Genomic DNA, 20,175 nt, shown 5'->3' with positions numbered 1-20,175 from the left:
ATATTTGGCATAATAAAAGATTTCAGACTATTAAACTCTTTTTCCATTAGTTTGCATAAGTAGTTAATCATGAGGTATATTTTTTAAGCTATTGCTGTGAAACAGTGCACCTTTCTGGGGACAAAGGTCAGGGGCTATTGTATTTGCAAAATATAGTTTATGAGTTTTTAATTCAAAGCTATGTTATTTTCCTAGTACTATTTCTATGAATATGGCTTTGATGAGATAAGACGAAGACCAAGGCATGTTTGTCCCTATGCTGTTGTTTCATTTACTTACAAAGATGAAATGGTGCAAACACCAAAATTCCTGCCCCCATCAAGGTAAGCTAGAAAGTGAATTTTGGAAAGACTGCATTCAACGTGAATTCATAGCTCTTAGTAATAGTTTTGCATCAATTTAGATGAACAGTGCTGAAATGGATGGATGTGTTACAGGGATGTAGTATAATAAATGTTTCTAATGTAAAGCAAGAGGTGACAGAATTGGTCTTATGCAGCAGGCTGCCCTGTAGGAAGCAGTTCTATTGCTCTTCTCATTTACCTCACCTTCTACCCTAGGGGGAATCCAAATAAAGCTTTGTAGAATAGAGTCATACAAATGTTCACAGCAGTACCTTGTTTGGTATTCCAAAAAATGTTCTGTATACTTAGTCACCAGACTATTTGCTAGTGTTTTCTTATGGCTTGTAGAGCGACTGTCTATGTTGATGACAGATACGATATGATACCTGTGCTGATAGGAAGGCATCCAAATGTGGGGACTGTACTAGTGCTAACAACAGTTACTGGATGTCAAAATCAGACAAGTTGCTGTAATGGTAGCTTGAGGCTAGAGAGTGTAATCAGCGTTGCTATTACTAGATTGATAAAGTCTCCTTAATATAAGGTTTCAGTAGCCACAAGCTTCTGTCTCAAGCCAGTAATCATCTCCTTTCTTTTTGTTAGATCAAACAGCTTCAACACAGAGAGAAGTACAGGTAAGAATGAATTGAAATTTAGTACTTCTATGATTGTAGGCTCGGAAAGTATTGGACATTTTTGCCCATGTAGTTTGATTTGTGTTTAATTAGAATGATTGCTTGGTTATGTTGACTGTCTACCTAACTTTTATTCTGTACCATACTGATTGCAGCGATCTCTTGTGATATTGGATGGTGTAACAGACACCTTCAAGTGTATGTTCTTCCCTTACTAGAACAAACCAGAACTGAATAAAATCGAGTTGTCTTTTCCCTCTGTTTCTGTGTATAGCATAGTAGGAACATACCTTCTGCTCACGAATCTGCTGTTCAATGCCACTTCAAATAACATGATCCCCTCCCACTTTTCTTTTGAACATCATTCAAGCAAAATATTCTTATGTATAAACATAGCAGCAGTTAAGTTATGAGGATGTCGTTGGCAACAAGGACATGCTTATATATACGTGTACAGGTAATATACCAACTACTTTACTCTGCTCAGAGCAGGTCAAAACAAGATAGGATTGCAAATATTCTTTGTTACCTTAAATAATAGGTGTAAAGGTATTATTGTCTGGTGTGTTATTAGTAGGAAATTTCCTCAAAATAGCTTTTGGAGGTTCAGCAATCTCTTTAATACTATTTCGTTTCAGTCCCTCCTAACAAGTGGTTTCACTCTATTTCTGTCTCCATCTTAATTTAGATAAATCTAACTACACATTATGGAGGGGACAGCTCTGGAATAAAGGCAAACTCCTGTGCCATGTTTCCTTGAAGTCAGGAGCACGTCCTTTCCTTCCATGCAAGCTGTGAGTATTACTGTTTAAAGAATAAGTTGAAAATACTGCTATGTCAACTCTATTAGACTAGTGAATTTAAGACATATTCAGGTAAAAGTCTAAAATGTACATTGACCAGATGCTTTAAATACCAAACTAGACTTAAATCATGAGTGTCCAGAGTTGCCTTTAGTTCATGCTCACAACTTGTCAGTCTTCGGTGTTGTTGGTGTTTTTTTTCCTGTTTTGTTTTTTATTCTTTGTTTTTCTTAAGTGACACACACTCCTTTGGAACAATAAATATCATTGTCTCACAGGATAGCTTAAAGAACTGATGTTTTATGAGAATGTATTTGATAATTCTTTTTTGGTCAATGAGGATCAGACTATGAAGGTCAAAGAAGAGAGGCCTTTTATTTATTTATTTTTATTTACCTCTCCCTCCTGCACCCTTTGTCTCTAGTCCTGAGAAGCTTGATGTTGAAAAAGTTGTAAGCATTGACCAACTGAAGAAGAAAATTTCACCTGCATTGTTGTATAAAGAAACTTACCTAGGAGCAAAAGAAGGTAAATTGTGCTAGTTTTTTTTTAATTTATTTTAAATTTTTATTTATTTAAGAACGTTTAGAAGTTTACTGAGTTACAGTTTTATTTTTTTTCTTCTAAACTTCTTTCTCCCCTTGTACCACGTCAGTGTTGAAGAATGGAATGTACTGTAGTCTTTATGAAGTTGTGGAGAAGTCCCGTTCTGGTAATCACTTGGAGGGATTACTTCAAAAGCTAGAGAAAGAGAAACTTGTGAGTGTTACAGATTTGACTATTCACTTTTCAAAATAACTTTAGTAACTAGAAATTGAGACATGCGAAAAGATGCATGGTCTCACTGGAATTACAAAGCTAGCATATTCCAAAATAGCTTATCATAGCACTTCCCTCACTTTCCTACCTTGACTGGAATTTAGCTTACAGGAAGTAAGAGTATTCATAATGTCAAAATGTCTGTTAGAAGCTTAGAAGCAGTGTGCTTTTTTTTCTTTTATTTCTTTTTTTTTTCCTCTTCCTTCAAAACAGGTTCTCGTTAAACCACTTCTGGACAGAGGATTTCTTTTTCTTCTTTCTCCTTGGCAAATGACATCCCCTTATGGTATGCATACTCTATGTTTGGTACTGTGGTTGTGGTGATGGTGGTATTGTTGTTGTTTGGTTTATAGTTGTCTTTTGAAGCATAGGGGTCTTCTCCTTTCCAACCATTTTTCTTTTTGTAGATCACCAAACTGGACGGTCCCGCATGTTAAATGCGTTATTTCTGTTTCCTGAACCTAGAGGTATAATTAGCTCAAGTAAGTTTGTTCACTTCTGTGTGTGTTATGTGGTCAGTTAAATGATGATTATAGTCTACTGAAATCAACAGTAGAACAGTGTTACAACTTAACACTGTAAACCAGGAATAATAGTTTGTTATAGCAATGGTGATGGTGTTCAAAAAGTGTTCATTTCTTCATGGAACTAAGGCATTTCTTCATGGCACTAAGTATTTTAGGCTCACTTGTTCCTAGTTTAAAACTAAAACGACTTCAGATTTCTTGGTTGTGCATAGTAGTAGAACTGAGAGTGTTCCCAGAGATCTGTGTGCTAGGAATGTTACTGCACTTTTATAGTGGGGGGGAGGGGGGTATTTCTTTAACTAACACAATGTGAAGGACAAAACATCTGAAAGTTTGTTGTTTTGATTTGGGATATGCACAAAAACCTGACCATATAATAAAGACGAATGAAAGGACTTGGCTTTAGTGTTGGGATGAGACTTAAAAGTTAATCTTTGACAGCTGAAATTTGCAATCAGTAGAATGCAGTTCTATTTTGGCCTGCTGTGAGTTAGTTAGAAGTGATGTTGTCAAAGTGTAGCTCTCTTCAGGAAGTTCCTGTTTGAAGTCTTAGCTGCTTCCTAGATGCTTACCTCTATGTTTCTTATTTTAATTTTTCTAACTTGAGTGATGGTTGATAAAATCCAAGCACTTGTAGTTTGGGTAAGAAGAGATAAGACACAGTAAGACATTTCAAGTGTATGTATGCCAGTTCCTTAAAAATATTACAGCTTTTTGCTGCCGTGACATTTCAAAGACTTGTGAGCTGTAGTTTCTGTCAAACACAAAGTTAACCACTGTTTTAAGGCCTCAGTAATTGTTTAAAAGGGTTGAATGAAAGAAAGTTTGATGGAGGAGGAGGGCAGGGGACAGAAATAAATCAATAAAAAGGATATAACTTGGATCTTCCTTTAAATGCTATTTCAAGGATGCAGTAAGAGGTTCTAATAGCATCCCAAGACCGGGAAATCGTGCTCTTGTCAAATGTTCCTATTGCATCTTGTTGAGTTGTATTGGTTTGCAAAGGACCAAAAAAGCTGTATAGCTTTGTGCTGGACTACTAAGCCCAGAACTTACTAAGAACGTCTTTTTTAGAGTTCCATGTCACAAGGATCCCAGTGAGCTTAGAATCAGTACAATGAATGGGGCAGGATTCCATGGGAAGGAGTAATGCCATTTCTTGCAGAGAGCTGTTTTTCAGTAAATCTAAAGTCTTTGAAGTGACATTTTAGGAGGGCCAGTAAGGTGATTTGAATTGGAAATTATGTGTACATAGGATATAGGTTACCACAAAATCATGAAAGTGAACAGTTCATCATGACCATGAATAGGTTGATGTTTAAGTACGCTTTAAAGCTGTTACTTCACACTTACACAAAGAAAGAAATCCCTGGCATTTGGGTTATTTCTTCAGTCATTCCAAACTGTGTTTCACCAAATATGTATAATACAGAATATTGCTAGCTAGTCATCATTAATTTATAGCTTTATGATGTGATTTTAATTGTGAATTCCCTTTTCTCCTATGGCAGCACAAAAAAGTGTTCCATTTGGAACACAGAAAAATTCAACTACTGTGGTGTTGCACGAAAATCAGGAGATCATTCCAGAATTCACAAAGTTTATTCAGTCTCTACATTTTGCTTTAATCCAATCTCGTAAAGACGCTACTGCAGATTTCAATACTGTTGTGGAAAAGTATATAAATGAGTATTTGAAAAGATGCTATAGTGGCTCTGGAAAATATAGAGAATTTGTATTATATCGGTATGAATCACGGTTGGATGACAAAAAATTTCTTTATTCTGCTCCAAAAAATAAATCTCATATTGACAGCTCCTTGCAAAACTATATTTTTGGTTGTGAGGCATATCAACTACCTGTTTCTAGAGCTAAGGAATTGATGGAGGGAAATCGGAAACTTCAACAGTTCAGTCCCATCTCAGATTATGAAGCTACAGAAGACACTGATTTTGCCAATGCAAAAAGTGGGAAAAGAATCCGTGCAAAATATGAAGCAACTGCTGCCAAGCGAAAATTCCCTCATCACGGAGATTATGATCCTGATAGACTGAAGGAACTTATTAACTTAATCCAGTGTAGGAAAAAAAATGTAGGTGGAGATTCTGATTCTGAAGACCTTAGAAATAAGAGTGGACTGAAAAGGAAGCTGGAGAAACAGTCTGAAAATCTGCGGAAACACTTAAAAATGAGTGAAGCCTCAGACAATAGTTGTCAGTACGAAGGTAAGAATCTCTTTATTTAGAGTTCCTCTTTAAGTATTGTAATTCACAGCATACTTTTAATTTTAACCTTAATAGATTGAATTTTTTTTTTGTGTGTGTGTGTATTTTAATGCTTGGTGGCTCATTTAAAGATTGGCCTGAGATCTGTTAATAGAGATGTAGTTTATGTAGGTTGTCTCTTTCTAGAATACAAGTTAATAGGGAAGGCTGACTTCCAGAGAGTTTGCTTAGCTGTAGAACTGTCCAAAGACTTTCTAGTATAGGGTACTAAGCAAATTGTGATACAGTAATGTCTTTGACTTCAGGCTTTGCTCTAATTCCTTACAGCTGCAATACCCTATATTAATAATTAGTAAATGTATATCGAAGAAGAGAATTAGATATCTAAGTATGAGCAAAGTAAAGTCAGAGCAGCCAGTAATACGTTTAATGTGACAAAGGAAACAGCTTTATGGTTTTAAGACTGAATTTATTTTGTAAATTAAACTATCTATATCCAAGCCTTAGGTAATTACCTTGGATCTTATCTTAATATCTGCCAAAGAAACTTTGATTTCTGTTTCGCTGACAGGGTAATGATATAGGTCTCATTTAGATGGGGAAAACTGGGGAGAACAGGGAGAAGGGTAGCACAAAGAAGAGTGGGGGGGGATGTATATCAAGCTTCAGTAATTCCAATGCATCAAATCAGTTCAGAAGATGAAAAGCCTGAGTTAGAAACCAGTTTCCTTTTGGAGAGGTGCAGCTGGCATGTGTGGATGGAGGAGACAGAGGGTAGGCTCCATGATCAATCATGGGATTCCAGCTTGGAAGTTTATGGAACTTGAGAGTCTTTTTACGTTGGTTATTAATATAAAATATGTGACTGTGTTTCCACCTGGCTGTAATCAAAACAGTATTTGTTTGAAACTAAATTTTGACTTAACACTGTCAGGGGTTCCCAGACAGCAACATCTATCAGGAGTTTGAATTTCAATGTTTTTATATAGCTTCAGAAACTGTTCTGTTAGCTTTAGAAACTTTAATCAACATCCTCCTATTTAAAATTTTTTACTAAGAAAGTAAATGTATGTGTAATGTATGAATTGATGCTAAAGAGTGACACTGTGGGTATGTGGAAGGTGTTTGGTGTGTGCATGTGTCTGTTTTTGCTTTTGTTTTAAAACTTAGTAATGGATTACTTTTCCCCTTCTCCCCCTATCTGAAGGGGGCAGAACCTCGGACTCTCCACACTCAGTTTTCTCAATTATTACTGGTCTTGGTGGACATGATACTGACTTGAGGCAGCAAGATGTTTCCGACCCTGCTGTTACTGACACACATGGCCTCATTAAACTGCTGTTAGAAACACTAGCTAGTTCAGGACACTTGGATTCGTCGTTGGCACGGTCTGTAAATCAAGCTTTAGGATTAAACACTGATGAAATTGAAGAAGATATGAGACAAAAATATGAATATGAATCCATTCCAGCACAGGACAGAGATGATCATGAGCTTCCTAATGCTGTTCAGGCTGAAAATGTTAACTTCAAGGACCCACAGAGCCCTGTGATGCTAGAAACTGATGCAGCTTGCTTACCCTACCCTACTGATGTTGACCTACGGCTTTCAGCTAATGAAGTAGGCCTTGAACACACACTGCGTTTAAAAGTAAGTGAAACTGGCTGATAGGCTGATGCTAGTAACAGAAGTACTATTTTTGTAAACATTATGAGAATTAATAAAAAGACCTTGTAATTTTTAAATAGGTAAGTACTAACTTTTCTGTGAAGAAGACTTTCTGTTTTGCAGGAGAGTATATAGAAAATTCTAACTTTAAGATGCTTGTTTCTCATTCTTTGTCTATTCTTTCTGTAATAAAATTGTAATTAAGAATATCTGGAAGGTGGAAAGCAACCATGGGCAGTCAGTCAGTCTTCCTCACTTTAGCTTTCCAGTAAGTGTAATATGCTGATGCTCCACAAATAGGCAGCAAAACTTCCGTCATTCTTTTGCTGACTACTGTATACCGAAATGTTTTTTCATGTTTTCTGAAACAGAAGCCTTGCAATTGTTTTCTGTATCTTGTAGAAAACAGATTATTCTGTTCTGTCTCTCACCTTGATTATGGTGATGGTTTTTAGCAAGCTGAAGTTGCATGGAACAAGTGTAGTGTAAACTGTAACAGAGCTTGCATGCTGCCTTCCACCTTCCTCCTTCTCTGAGGGGTGAGTCTTGATCTGGCTGGGGTATTGATATTTTCTGAACCTGTAACCAAGTAAGGAGACATTTGAGAGTTCTTCACAGTTAACTGCCTAGCTGTTACTCTTTCTGAAGACAAGTAATGATGCAGGAGTAGTTGCTGTTGCATATGGACTTCCTGCAGCAATGGTAGCAGGGCAGGCTGTTAGTGACTATGTTAGTGTCTGGTTGGGGGACACCCCAGGATGGTTCAGTTTTCTTTGCTATCCTCTGCTTTTACTATTTTTCTGTGTTTTTCTTAACCTTACAGACTTGATAGGTGGTTTGGATATGACAGCTTGTCATGATTATGAAGTCCAATCTCAGGCACAAAAAAGCTTTTTCATACCAGGCTCCTCCCATATCTAAGCTCTTTCAAAGCTTATCCTTTGAATCCTTTTGCCCTTCTCCCCTCAAAAGTGAACCAAAAATAAATAGATTGGCCTCAATCTTTTTTCAGTTTACTGCTTTCTTGTCATAGCCAAGAAACTCAAAGTTGAACTGCAACAACTGTATTTGTGCTCTCTTGCTTTTAACCATTTTGAATGCCAGGTGAATTTAGTTTACTCAAGTTTACTTTACAGTTGCAGGTGGTTCCTCAGCAGTGCTAACATGTCATGGTTTTCGTTGACTTATCAAGACTACAGCCTAAAAATGGCTAAGGAGCAGACTTTTTTTTTTGCTCCTCCACTTCCATCTCCTAGTCTCCTTGCCCTTCTCCCCCCATGTTCTGTGCTCTAAGGTATGTGCTTAGGACTGCCTTATTTAGTGACAGACCATCAGCAAAGATGCCTGTCGCAGAAGTAATCACGTGAATGAAATGCAGAAGTACCTGATGTAAACTTTTCTAACTTTGACTTGACCAATTGGAAAATTTCCTATCTGCTGGTGAACTTGGGGACATTCTTACTGTAAGCTGTTCAGTATGTAGTTTAAGGAAACAGTTGCAAATTGAGAATTTTAATCATTTTTTTTCAGGAAGCAAGCACTGGAAGTGTAAGTAGCTTTGAAGACTACAGTCCCTGTCCTAGTACACCTATAGAACACGTTTATCGCAGGCAACATTCCAACTCAAATAACATAGGAGAAGTTGGAATGCACTGGAGACTGATTCCAATTACAGGTAAGATGGGTTTAACTTATTTTGCTACATATAGTAAATGAAAGCATATTCCAAAGGTTTGTATCTTTTACAGATTCCATTGTTGGGTCACACGTTGGTACACAAGCATGTGTATATCCATGCAATTATTTCTCATTTTTGAACAATACACGCATCTGTTGGATGAAAACATACCCGTGTTTTCATGGAGAAGTACTGCTTCGGGTACAGAGTGATATAGGTTAGAAATGCAAGTGCTTGAGTATTTATCTGGTGAAGTATATAGCTGTTATAAATTCAGCATTTAAATCCACTTTCCTGGACTGGTGGACAATTGCAGCTTCTAATTCAGAAAAGTCATGAGAAATGTGTTAACCTCATAGAAAGCTGTCTACTTTGTATTGCATCAAGCTCTTCTACTAATAGTGCTTTGAAGGCTTTTATATCTAAACATTTAAAACTTAGAAACTTATTCTATAAGCTTACTTTGTTCTACTTCTTGATGAGTCAACAGTGTCAAGTCTTGGGAGCACTTAAAAGCGTGGATTTGAAGGATGTGGAAGCCGAACTGAGGAGTAGCCATGAGGAGGTTTAAATTCAAGGCTAGGAATTGAGGCCTCTTATGCGTAAACCCACGTGGACTGTGTTAACTGCATTCTCTGAGTAAATACGTACTGATTTCTGATCATTCTCTAACAATGTGGGAATCTCTCTTTGACACTTCTAATATTCATCCAGTTGTGTAGTACTGCAGCTCTTCTGTTTGCTTGGCCAAGAAGGGAGAAAGGAGTTAGCTTCTGCATTATTGATAAGCCTTTCAAAGAATCGATAGGGTGATTTTAAATTACGTTTTCTGTGTTTTCTTTAAGAGCCAAACATCAAAAATCTATTCTGGTATTTTGTCAAGTAACATCTGTCACTGTGTGTATAGGCAGATGTGGTTATGGTTGCTGAAATAACTAGCAAGTGGATGCAGTATAAGAGAGTTCATACAAGGGTTTTTCAGCTGACATGTTGTGCAGTCACCTGTGAGACTACAAATTTTGCTAGAAGAAATTTTCTTTGAGGTCTTCTGAGAGGGAAAAGTGCTGTTCTCCAGAGATGAAAGAGGTTGTCTTGAGCATCACTGGATTTCTTGTTTCTTCAAATCAGCTCTTGCTGCAATAAGTGTTGACTAGCTCTGTAATGTGAGCTTGTAAAAGGTGCAATATATGTAGAAAGAAAACCCTGTAAATTCTAACTGCTGCTCTCCTTCAGGAGGGACGGGAAGTGTTCAAGAGGATCATTAGGAAAGAATGTGTTGGAAGGGTTCCTTATGTCATTATGGCCTGAGCACCTTTTATTCTTACCTGGTATTGAGTTTTCATCAGAAAACAAGATCAATAACACATTGTTCAACAAGTGGACTCATTCTATTGAAGTACATCAGGAAGGCTGTAGGAGAGTCAAAACAGCCTCAAATGTTTTGGGCTACAGGCACTCCTCATTGGACATATCTTTCTATTTAGCATCTTCTGGAGGGTTTTGAATTTTCATTCTAGGGAATTAAGATCAATTCAGTAGCATAACTTAAAGGAAGCTTTGATCCTTTCTGAAACTGATGGCTTTCTAAATTCAGTGGCTTGTCCACATCTCTTTTTTTTGTTTGGTTGTTTCTGCAGCAACATAGATGTAGAAAGGAATTCAAAGAACATCAGTCTGTCTTCTTCTTAGATTACATAATCTAAATTTCTGATAATTGTAAGCAAACTTGCAAAATCCATCCCAACTTGATTTTGATTTGAATTTGGGACTGTTCATTAGCTTTAGACATTCAGCTAAAAATGGTATTTGTTCTTGCTTGTTCCTTCTCTTGTAAGAGAAGATTAATGCATCAATAAACATTCTTAAAAGTGATGGCTTTTGACGACATTCATCTTAAATACAAAGAAGCAGAAGGTTCCATGCTTTCTTTGTTGGTGGTGTTTGAATTTATGATTTCAAAATAAACCCAAGAACCCTTTTGCTGGAGTCACTGTAGAAAGACCTCTCTTAAGCAGTGAGGAATTTGATTCTTAATCTGCAATAATAACAACTTGGGCAGATCTTAAACAGCTTTTCTTTCTAAGATTGTTTTCTGGCAGTCATTGTGTGTTTTTTTTGTTTTTTTTTTTGACCTAAGTTTCTTTGACCTAAGCAGTTACGAGGTATTACTAAGGAAGAATATATTTGAAATCAGAAATAATTCTTGAATAGCTGTTGAATTCTGTATTCATGCTTTACTACTTGCTGATCCTTTTTTATTATTATTATTTTTTGTGAAGACTCGTGACCCAAAGGTGTAGGTAGATCTATGAAGGACGCCACCTTCAGGGAGTTCTATTTCAGTAAGGGAAACCCTAGGTTAATATTTTTTTTTTTTTAAACTTTTTTTACATGCTAGAAAATATTTTGGATTGGTATCTGTATTCAGCAATACATATTTCTGTTTAAACTCCTTTACACTTCTTTACTACAGGCCTTAATTGCTTGTCCTCTCTTTCCCCTCCACACTTCCTTTTTAAAGCACTGTTTGTTTCTTTCTGGAAAACTTTAAATAATAACCTTTAAAGAATAACTTAATCAGTCTAGTGTCTAGTATATGTTCTTATTATGTATTACGAAGTCTTTTTCCTAATCTAATTGTTACAGAAACTTTCTCTTATATCAGCATGAATGGATTGGGTATTACTTCTTTCATTGCTAAAATTGGTATGTAACAGGCTGTATTAAAATGCAAGAAATCACCTAAAAATAGCCCTAAATTTCAAGCTATAGTATATTTTTAATTTTCCTGCGAAGAGTTCCTTGTAGTACAATATTTCTTGATTACAATAATGTAGCTTAAGCAGCTCAAGAAAAATGAGATACATAGTCTCAAGTACCTCACATCTCAAACAAGCTTGAAATGAGTTTATTCTGTTAACATCATGATTTGGTTATTGAGTTATTCTAAAACAAAATTAATGTGCTTAAGTATGCAGAAGGCATAGATCAATGCTGAAGGCACAGGGTATAACAGAAAAACAGGTTCAAATAAAATTGAACAAATCAGAATCACCTGATTTATATCTGCTTGTACTGCTTTTAAAGAAAGCAAGAAATTAGGTTTGACTAGATGGATGTGCTTTCAAGGATGAAGAACAAACATCTAGTTTTATTAAGAAAATAAAATGGAACCACATTACTGGTTTCTCTGAACCAGTCTAAGTGGTGTAAAGTACCTACGAGGTGATTACAACATGAAAAAGGAATCCTTTTAGTGGCAGATTTTTTCCTTTTAGGCCTTTTAGAAATGGATGTTACCAAATAAGGGACAGCACATAACTTAAACTGATCACAAAAACAACTGCATTTCAAAAGAACACAGTTGTTTAAAGTTTATTTGTGCTATTTTGGTTACTGCTTCTGTTGCAGAAATCTTCTGGTTTTCTGCTTACAAGTCTATTAGCTGTAACAATAACACATTTAAAAAAAAACAACAACAAAACAAAACAAAATACTTTCTTTGAAGTGTTGAAATGCTTATGGAACAGATACATACTGAAACACTTGTATGTATTTAAATATCTGAAATATCTGTGACAAAACCAGTTTTGAATGTGGATGGTCAATAAATTGACAGTTGCAGAAATGATTTCTGAGGTTTGGGTTTGGGAGGCTTTCAGCACTCCTTACAGGATAACTGATTCTGTGGATCAGTAATTATCATAAAACATATGTTCTACCCTTTTAAGAAAAAAAAAATCAATTGGAAGATCAAATGTACAGCTTGCAATTTGCAGTTTAACTCCACAAGGTAGTATGTGGCTAAAATATGCATTTTGAAAGTCTACAGATTATAACCCAGTAGCAAAATAAAACGTCTGAATAATTTGTTACCCTGCTCAATTTTCTAATTTGGATGTGTTTTGTAATTAAGGCAGCTACTGTTGTGTTTAATTAGCTGTTATCACTGGGAAAATTACTTGGGTTCTGGCTTTCCAAGCGAACTTTGATATTGTACAGTCTTAGGAACAATGACATTTTCTGTGCTTCTGCACATCAGAGACACACTGCATTCTGGATTTAAGGTGCTTGGGGGGAGGCACAACAGTAATACTTTCTTGAAACTGCATTTTGTTGTATTAGTTCTGTATCACTTTAAAACATAAGATGATGATGATGAACTCTTCCTATATAGGTCTGAAATCACCAGAAGAACCACTGGTGTTTTTACCACCAAAGGATGCCTTCCCTAATGACCCTCGGGTAATAAATAGGCAGAGAAGTTCTGATTATCAGTTTCCATACTCTCCATTTTCAGACACACAAAAGGGGACAGCAGAAGATGGACTTTATACAAGACAAGCGGAGAAACTTGAAGATCAGTGTGGGCTAGCAGATCAACCTTTTACAACTAAGCATTCCATAAGTGCAATAATAGAGACTACACTAATAGAAGAATATAATCTTTTTGCAAAAAAGATTCAGGACATTTTGCAGCAAAAGAACATCGCTTATGTTAGTGGTATGTCCACACCAGTCTTCTCAGCCCGAGAGAGGATAATGAGACTTTCTGAATACATTTGTTTACAGGCATCAGAGATTTCTGTGCAAGAATATATAGAGACACTGAGTGAAAAACTGAATAGTGTTATTTTGTCCTCTTCAAGCACTAGGCATACTCCACCAATTTATTCTAGTCCTGAATCAGCAGAAATAGTTCGTAACGCTGCACTGAATCCTTCACCCGAGGTGTTACCTGCTTGCAGGGACTGTGAGCCAGCATTGCTATCAGAGCCATTGTGTAATAATGTAATGGAAGATCTTGAAACTAAGGAGCAGCATTCAGCAAGCTTGCCCTTAGCGAAGGAGGAAATGGATCGTGTGAATGCTAAAACAGAAGATATACTGACATATGATCAGACATCTTCCAGTGGCGATCTGATGGAGCAGCCAGAAAAGACACAGAAATCCCCAGAGAGCTTAAATATTTCAAGCCAACCAGCTCTTTCTGATTTTATAAGCCAGTTAAAACCTGAAGTATTTAACAGTTTGGTCAAAATTATTAAAGATGTACAGAAAAACACTGTGAAATTTTATGTTCATGAAGAGGAAGAAAGTATTCTCTGCAAAGAAATCAAGGTAAGTATGTTTCATTTCAGTCTCTCTTTCATGGTAAAATAGATTGGTGTGCCTTTCAAACCAGAATGTATAAAAACGGGGCTTGCAAACATAAAGTAGGCTAAAACTTCCTTCAAAAAAGTTTGAATTGTGACAGTGAATGATGAAAACAGGCTGTCCTGCCACATTTCTTGTTTGAGGTTGTCTTACATTTAGCTTTTACATAAGTCTCTTAGTTGGAAAGTAAAACTGGCTGTACTTTGGGGTCCTTCTGAAGGTACTGCCAGAGGGGTTAGGCTTATGGAAGGTTTTTGGGGAAAAACAGATAACAACGGCAAACGTGTGATAGCATTTTAGCAAGTACATATGAAAAGTTTGTGGTGGTGTGTTTTTTGTTGTTTGAGGTTGTTCTATTCTGTTTTCCTCTGTTTAATAATACAGGTAACTTTAGAGACTGCTGTCCTTCTGTATTTAAGTGTGTAAGATAAAATTTGAAAATGAAATAATAAAGCTTCTGTTTTCTTGAAAAACCATGCAGTTAATAGACGAGACGGCCGCTTATCCATTTATGTGCTATTCTGTAAGAATGACTGACTTGCTAAAATAGCCTATTTCCTTCCGTGTTACTACATCCTTCTGGCTAATGTATTGGAAAGACCAAAAAAAAAAAAAGAAAAAGGCAGTTCCACCCTCTGACGTTCATTTCAATAGAAGACTTATTTAAATGTGGTCATGTTCTGGGGATTGTTTTGGCCTAACTACCTTTTTGCTTTCTTTACCATCTTTTCTTTCTGTGGTGTTAGGAATATCTTACAAAGTTAGGTAATACAGAGTGCCATCCAGAACAGTTCCTTAAAAGAAGAGCTGATTTAGATAAACTGTTGATAATTATTCAAAATGAAGACATCGCCAACCTCATCCATAAGGTACTTCACATAAGTAAATGCATACTACAGAAAGCTACTGTTAAAGCATAATGAGAAGAGCTCATTTCAATTAAGGTTACTTTAAATGATGACCTGGGTCATCATTTAGGTGCCTCCTGAAGAAATAAAAATGGCTGTGGTAATACTTAGGGTTGTTGCATCATACACCTCTAATAACTTCTACCTACATGTACTTGCTAATGTATACTTAGTAGTTGTAAAGCTCTGATGAGGCCTGAGTAGTTCTGCTTTTAGTTCTGTGATGCTCTAACAGCAAGCAAAGGCAGCTGCCAGGTTACCTTAGGTGTTCCTGACAGCTGTGGCTTATGAGCTTGTAGTGGACAGAAAATAAAATCATTCTAAGTACTCAGCTTCCACTGGCTCACTCCTATAATGGTTTTGAAAGAGCACCTCCCAAAGAAAGAGGAAAAAAGTAGTTGTTTTACGTTGTGTTTTCAAGTTAGATTTTCGGTATTAATAGGTAGATCAGAGAAGTTCTGTAGCTCTTTTTTTAACTGTGATCTTTTATGTTTTATTTTCCCTCATATACATCTCTGATTTTTAAACAGATACCTGGCTTAGTAACTTTGAAGAGGCTTTCTTGTGTCAGCTTTGCGGGTGTCGATAGTTTGGATGATGTGAAAAATCACACTTACAATGAACTCTTTGTGTCTGGTGGTTTTGTTGTGTCAGATGAATCTGTCCTTAATTCAGAGAGTATCACAATAGGTAAGTGTGATGCTTTCTGAAGCTTTAAAACAGTCAAAAAAGCCTAATGTTTTAGGGTAAAAGATAAGTGCCATACTCAAGAGCAGTTAGGAATCAAGTCTTCTAATTTACAGAGATGATATTGTGAGGAGATTTTTTTTTTTTTTTTTTTTTTTTTTTTTTTTTTTTTGTAGAACTTAAGCTAATTCAGTCTCTTACCTCACTGGCCTGTCTGGAGAACATAAACATGGATATCTTGTCTTTAAATTTGTCTTATATTGTGTAGTTATGTGTACAGAAACTTTTATTCCTTATGTCTCAATCCACAAAAAATGTAGTAAAAAATACTTGAAAAACTACATTCTTTCAATTTTGCTCTTTTGAAAATTGAATAGTTATCTAAGTATGTGTTCTCAGAGATATTTTAGCAAGGCAGATCATGCTGACTGAATACCACTGTTAGGTATCTGTCTGTTTTTATCTATTCCATTGTTTACCTTTACTTTAAAAAATAAAACAACACAAAATCCCCTTGGTTTTGGAGTATCGTTGTTGTCCAGTCTCCTAGGAACTAAACCTAAAGTACTACCTAGGGTAAAGTTGCTTAAGTACTTTGATGAAGACTGGAGAAAAAAACAACACACTTCTATGTATATATTGAAGCAGTGTTTTCAGTTCACATACCACAAAATTTAACTTCTGTTCAATATCTTCAAAACAGATAAACTAAAACAGTTCTTAAAATTTTTGGAGGACCTCAATACACCAGATGGGAAATGGCAGTGGAAAGTCCACTGCAAAATACAAAAAAAGCTTAAAGAGCTGGGGAGGTAAGCAGTCATCATTTATATATCAGTTGTTAACATGCTTCAGCTTTAAATTATGTTCTAAAAAAAACAAGTACAACTTAGCATTATGTTCATTTTTTGACTTAATATTTAGACTGACTTTAAATGTCTTTATAATGGTGTTTTTGTTTTTGTTTTTTTTCACCATCACAGACTGAATACTAATGCTTTGAGTCTGCTGACCCTGCTGAATACCTACCAAAAGAAGCACTTGGTTGAAATTCTGTCCTACCACCATTGTGATTCTCAAACTCGAAATGCACCGGAATTAGACTGTCTTATCAGGCTTCAGGCTCAAAACATACAACAGAGGCATGTTGTCTTCTTAACAGGTAAAACCAAAATATAAGATTACCTCTCTTTCTCTTTTGATAACAGGTGCTGTATCTTAATACAAAATCTCCTTTTATGTATTTAGAAAAGAATCTCAAAATGCTTTCAAATTATGCTGAAAATGGAATAGTGGTTGCTACTGTTGATGACTTTATGCAAAATTTTAAAAGTCTTGTTGGGTATCACAACTCTGTTACTGAAGACAACAGTCTGCCTCCCTCTGATGTTCAGAAAAGACAATCAGGTAATATATTACACATTTATAGTTTTTTCAGCTAATTAGACGTGTGGGGTGGAGGTTCTTGAAATAGTGTGTCTTTACTCTTTATGTAAATGAATGCTGCAGATGGCAAGGAAAACCCAACTCTCAAGCTACTTTATTTTAAGTGATGGGGAAAAAGCAGCTGGGATGGAGCAGCAAGAAGATGTTAAATACAGAATTATAGGCTGACATGGTATCCAAGAAAGCAGATGTATGCTAAAAAGGTATAACCATCTGTTTCCAGGAAAAGTATAAATGTAACAATAGCTTTTAGAAATTGTAAACAAAGGATTAAGATGTCAGTAATTGTACTCCCTTAATTGTCTGATCAAATACTGACCTACTGTATAACTTTAGATGCTGTTTTGACATTAACCCCTTTGGAGCTGGGAGTTGGGATTTCCCAACACTAAACATGAACACAATGCGCAGAAGCTTTTAGCATCGGAGTAACTGGACATTCACACAGAGGGTTAAGTGTGTATGTTGAGTAAGTGAACAAGAGTGGCAGAAGACCAAGACTTAAGTGATAATGGACTTACAGACCTGAAGCATAACACTCTGTGAGTAGTGTATAGCTTTTCTAACAAAAGTTTGTATTTCAATAGAATAGGACTTTTTTTTTTTTTTTAATGTAGTTCTTGTAGAAAACGATGAAAAGGATGAGGAGGACATGTCTCTGGATTCAGGGGATGAAGCATCACAAATAGAAATCTGCAATGATGACTCTAAGTATGATACATGTCGCTTGGAAGCTTTGCAGACAGAGGCCAAGGGCTCACACGGAGTAGATACAAAAGAAAGTTGTGTATCAGCTCCAGAGTTACCTCCTGAAGCACAAATTGGTTTGATGGAAAAGACTTCTAAAATTGACTTGAAAGAAATACAGCCAATTACTCCAGTTTCTACAACATGTTCTGCTGAAGGAGAAAAACAGAACTCAGTTGAACAAGCTCCTTTTAGTAACTTCCAAGTTTACAGCAGACAATTAAACATGTCCCATCAATTCAGTCAATTTAATTTACTCACTCATCAGACTTTTCTGGGAACAACATACCCGATTTCTGCAAATCAAAACCAAGAAGGGGGCAATTATTTTCTATCTGCTTACAGTCAAAGCATGGATACAGAAAAGTCATCATCGCCTGGTGGTTGGGATATAAATTGTGATTCTTCCAGGCCATACTCAAAACAGAAATAAACTTGTAAGTCTTTTTCTTAAGTTGATGTGGACTTTTCTGTTTCTAGAATGGTGAATTAACAATTTCTATTTTATTCTGGAACAAAATGTTTCTTGTCCTTTATCTCAAATGTTTTCTTGTCTTATTTAAACCATGATGGCCTGTACCTGTTGGAAGCATCTGAAAATTGAAATAAATATATATATTTTTTAACATTTATTGTACTTGAATTATCTTGTTTGTTGGCACTTTTAAGTTTCTACATTTGTATTTGACCTGTACATAGGCTTCAGTTTGAAGTCTGTTTTAATGTAAAACTGAATGTTTGCCTAAAATATGTGAAACGGCAAGTTTTTTTTAACTGTAAGAGTATCCAAATCACTTTTCTTTACATAAATATCAAAACTTGTGTATTTATTTGACACAATTTTGTACAAATGTTTTTACATAGCTATAAGGCAGTGTAGTTATTTTAATGACTGGATTTTGGCAAAATACCTCAATTAGATTAATGGTGCAGCTCCATTACAAAATAAAATAAACTCTTAATGCACAAGGGACTTGCTAACACATTGCATTGTCTGTGGTTTTTATACTGTTTTCAAAGTACACAAAAAAGTACCCAAATTTTATTTCATAACTAGCAATTATCTTTGTCTAATTTTGAAGCTGCATGCTTATTAGAACAACATCAGAATGATCTTACAACTTTTATTTCCCGTTGTAGTTTTAGAATAATGAGAAGGACAAAGCTAGTCTTAATGACAGTGGTAGTTCAGCTTTGCACTAGAAAATCCTCACTCCTCTCACTCCTCTCCTACTTCAGCATAGCGATCACTCTGCTCTTCTCCTTTTTAAAACTAGTATTGTCATAAACACAGAGATCTGTCTGTTTCTTAATGCTGTCCTTTTTAGTTTCCCATGTGCTAAGTTAACCTTGCATTTTCTATAGCAATTCTGTAATTCACTCATGTCATGCAGCATTTTCTGAATCAAAGGCTTCTGGAGAACAGTAGCTGATAGAAAAGTAGCTGTGGTGTGTCAGAATTACCTGTTTAGTTTCACTGATGTCTTTACATACACTAATACCCCAACTCTTACGTTTACAGTTTTTGTTTTCAAGTTGTCCAAAGTCTTTTTTTCAAAACAAAAAAGTAAACTTTTCCCTGATGTTGAATAGCTTCTCTTCTATTAATTGTTTGATTCACTTATTAAATTAGGAACAAACCATGACCAAAGTAGTTTAGCAGTTATCTTACCAGGCAAGTAATCTATCAAAAAAAAAAACCGCCCTTGCACCAATAAACTGATAATGAATTTTGTGGAAAAACTGTTTTACCAAGTATAATGTCAACTATAGATTCTCACCTATTACATGACTTGGCATGCAAAGGGAGAGGAAAAAGGGAGTGCACATTTATTCCCTCAGCTACTGCTGTAAGGTACCTTCATAGTCAGGTTATTTCTAAAAAACAGTTGCTCCTAGAAGGAATCTTCGGTTGGAGGTTCAGTGGTTTTATTGTATATCAACTAAAATTAATTCAGGTTAGGCATCTTCTGCAGAGATCTGGAAGAAAAACAGTTTTACCCCAAATTACCCTTTCTCTTGAAGGCTAAAATATTTATTTTAAATGCATTTGTTCCTATTCTGGCTGGAAGCATTGAATGCTGACCTGTTCAGACTACTTATAAGTTGACTTCTTTAAAATGCATTCTGTTATTTTGGACCCAGCCATTACAACATTAAGTGCTGCTATCCTGTTTTAACGGGGGTCAGGGGGGTATGTGTGCATGTTGCAATCAGCAGCGCTGTGGTGTTAAAATCTGAGATTAAGTTAATAGACAATTAATTTGTCTAAGCCTAAAACCTGTCTGAGTAAGTACGAGCAGTTTTATGTAGTTAAAAATACCTACCAACTCCTGAAGCCATTCGGAATGATTCTTTAATCTTTTTATCAAAAAATGCATAAACAGTACCATACACATCCATTTTTGTACAGTGGCTTGGTGGTTTCTACTAAATGGACGTGTCTTCATGTAGTATGAGGACCATTCTACACAACATCATTAGTTTAATGTATCTTCAATCTCAAAAGCAATGTAACCCTGTAATATTAT

General features: G+C 35.9%; 2 protein-coding genes across 14 annotated transcripts in view; one reads left to right on the top strand and one right to left on the bottom strand.

Moving 5' to 3' along the window:
* TASOR (transcription activation suppressor) overlaps window positions 1-18,272 on the top strand; it is a 30,529-nt gene extending 12,257 nt beyond the window's left edge. For 2 of the 5 annotated variants that reach the window (XM_084530493.1, XM_084530497.1), the window contains exons 7-23: window positions 196-323; window positions 948-979; window positions 1,668-1,773; window positions 2,207-2,310; window positions 2,438-2,541; window positions 2,815-2,887; window positions 3,009-3,083; window positions 4,640-5,353; window positions 6,561-7,003; window positions 8,552-8,696; window positions 12,877-13,820; window positions 14,603-14,725; window positions 15,295-15,454; window positions 16,155-16,263; window positions 16,435-16,613; window positions 16,700-16,858; window positions 17,515-18,272. In XM_084530493.1, the coding sequence (XP_084386619.1) occupies window positions 196-323; window positions 948-979; window positions 1,668-1,773; window positions 2,207-2,310; window positions 2,438-2,541; window positions 2,815-2,887; window positions 3,009-3,083; window positions 4,640-5,353; window positions 6,561-7,003; window positions 8,552-8,696; window positions 12,877-13,820; window positions 14,603-14,725; window positions 15,295-15,454; window positions 16,155-16,263; window positions 16,435-16,613; window positions 16,700-16,858; window positions 17,515-18,077 (4,161 nt within the window). In that variant the 3' untranslated portion in view covers window positions 18,078-18,272. Of the gene's footprint in view, window positions 1-195; window positions 324-947; window positions 980-1,667; window positions 1,774-2,206; window positions 2,311-2,437; window positions 2,542-2,814; window positions 2,888-3,008; window positions 3,084-4,639; window positions 5,354-6,560; window positions 7,004-8,551; window positions 8,697-12,876; window positions 13,821-14,602; window positions 14,726-15,294; window positions 15,455-16,154; window positions 16,264-16,434; window positions 16,614-16,699; window positions 16,859-17,233 lie in introns of all 5 variants that reach the window. The other 3 variants (XM_084530495.1, XM_084530494.1, XM_084530496.1) reach the window with 3 other exon arrangements.
* The window catches only part of CCDC66 (coiled-coil domain containing 66), a 41,005-nt gene continuing 23,237 nt past the window's right edge, over window positions 2,408-20,175 (bottom strand). For 6 of the 9 annotated variants that reach the window (XM_084530498.1, XM_084530500.1, XM_084530507.1 and 3 more), the window contains one exon: window positions 18,755-19,624. The gene's annotated coding sequence lies outside the window, so the exon portion shown is untranslated. Of the gene's footprint in view, window positions 2,524-18,754; window positions 19,625-20,175 lie in introns of those variants that run through there. The other 3 variants (XR_014696319.1, XR_014696320.1, XM_084530502.1) reach the window with 3 other exon arrangements.

The sequence above is a fragment of the Aythya ferina genome (genome assembly GCF_964211825.1).
Source record: "Aythya ferina genome assembly, chromosome: 10".
Lineage (NCBI taxonomy): Eukaryota > Metazoa > Chordata > Aves > Anseriformes > Anatidae > Aythya > Aythya ferina.
Note: the sequence above shows the minus strand (reverse complement) of the source record. Positions and strands in the feature narration are given on the sequence as shown.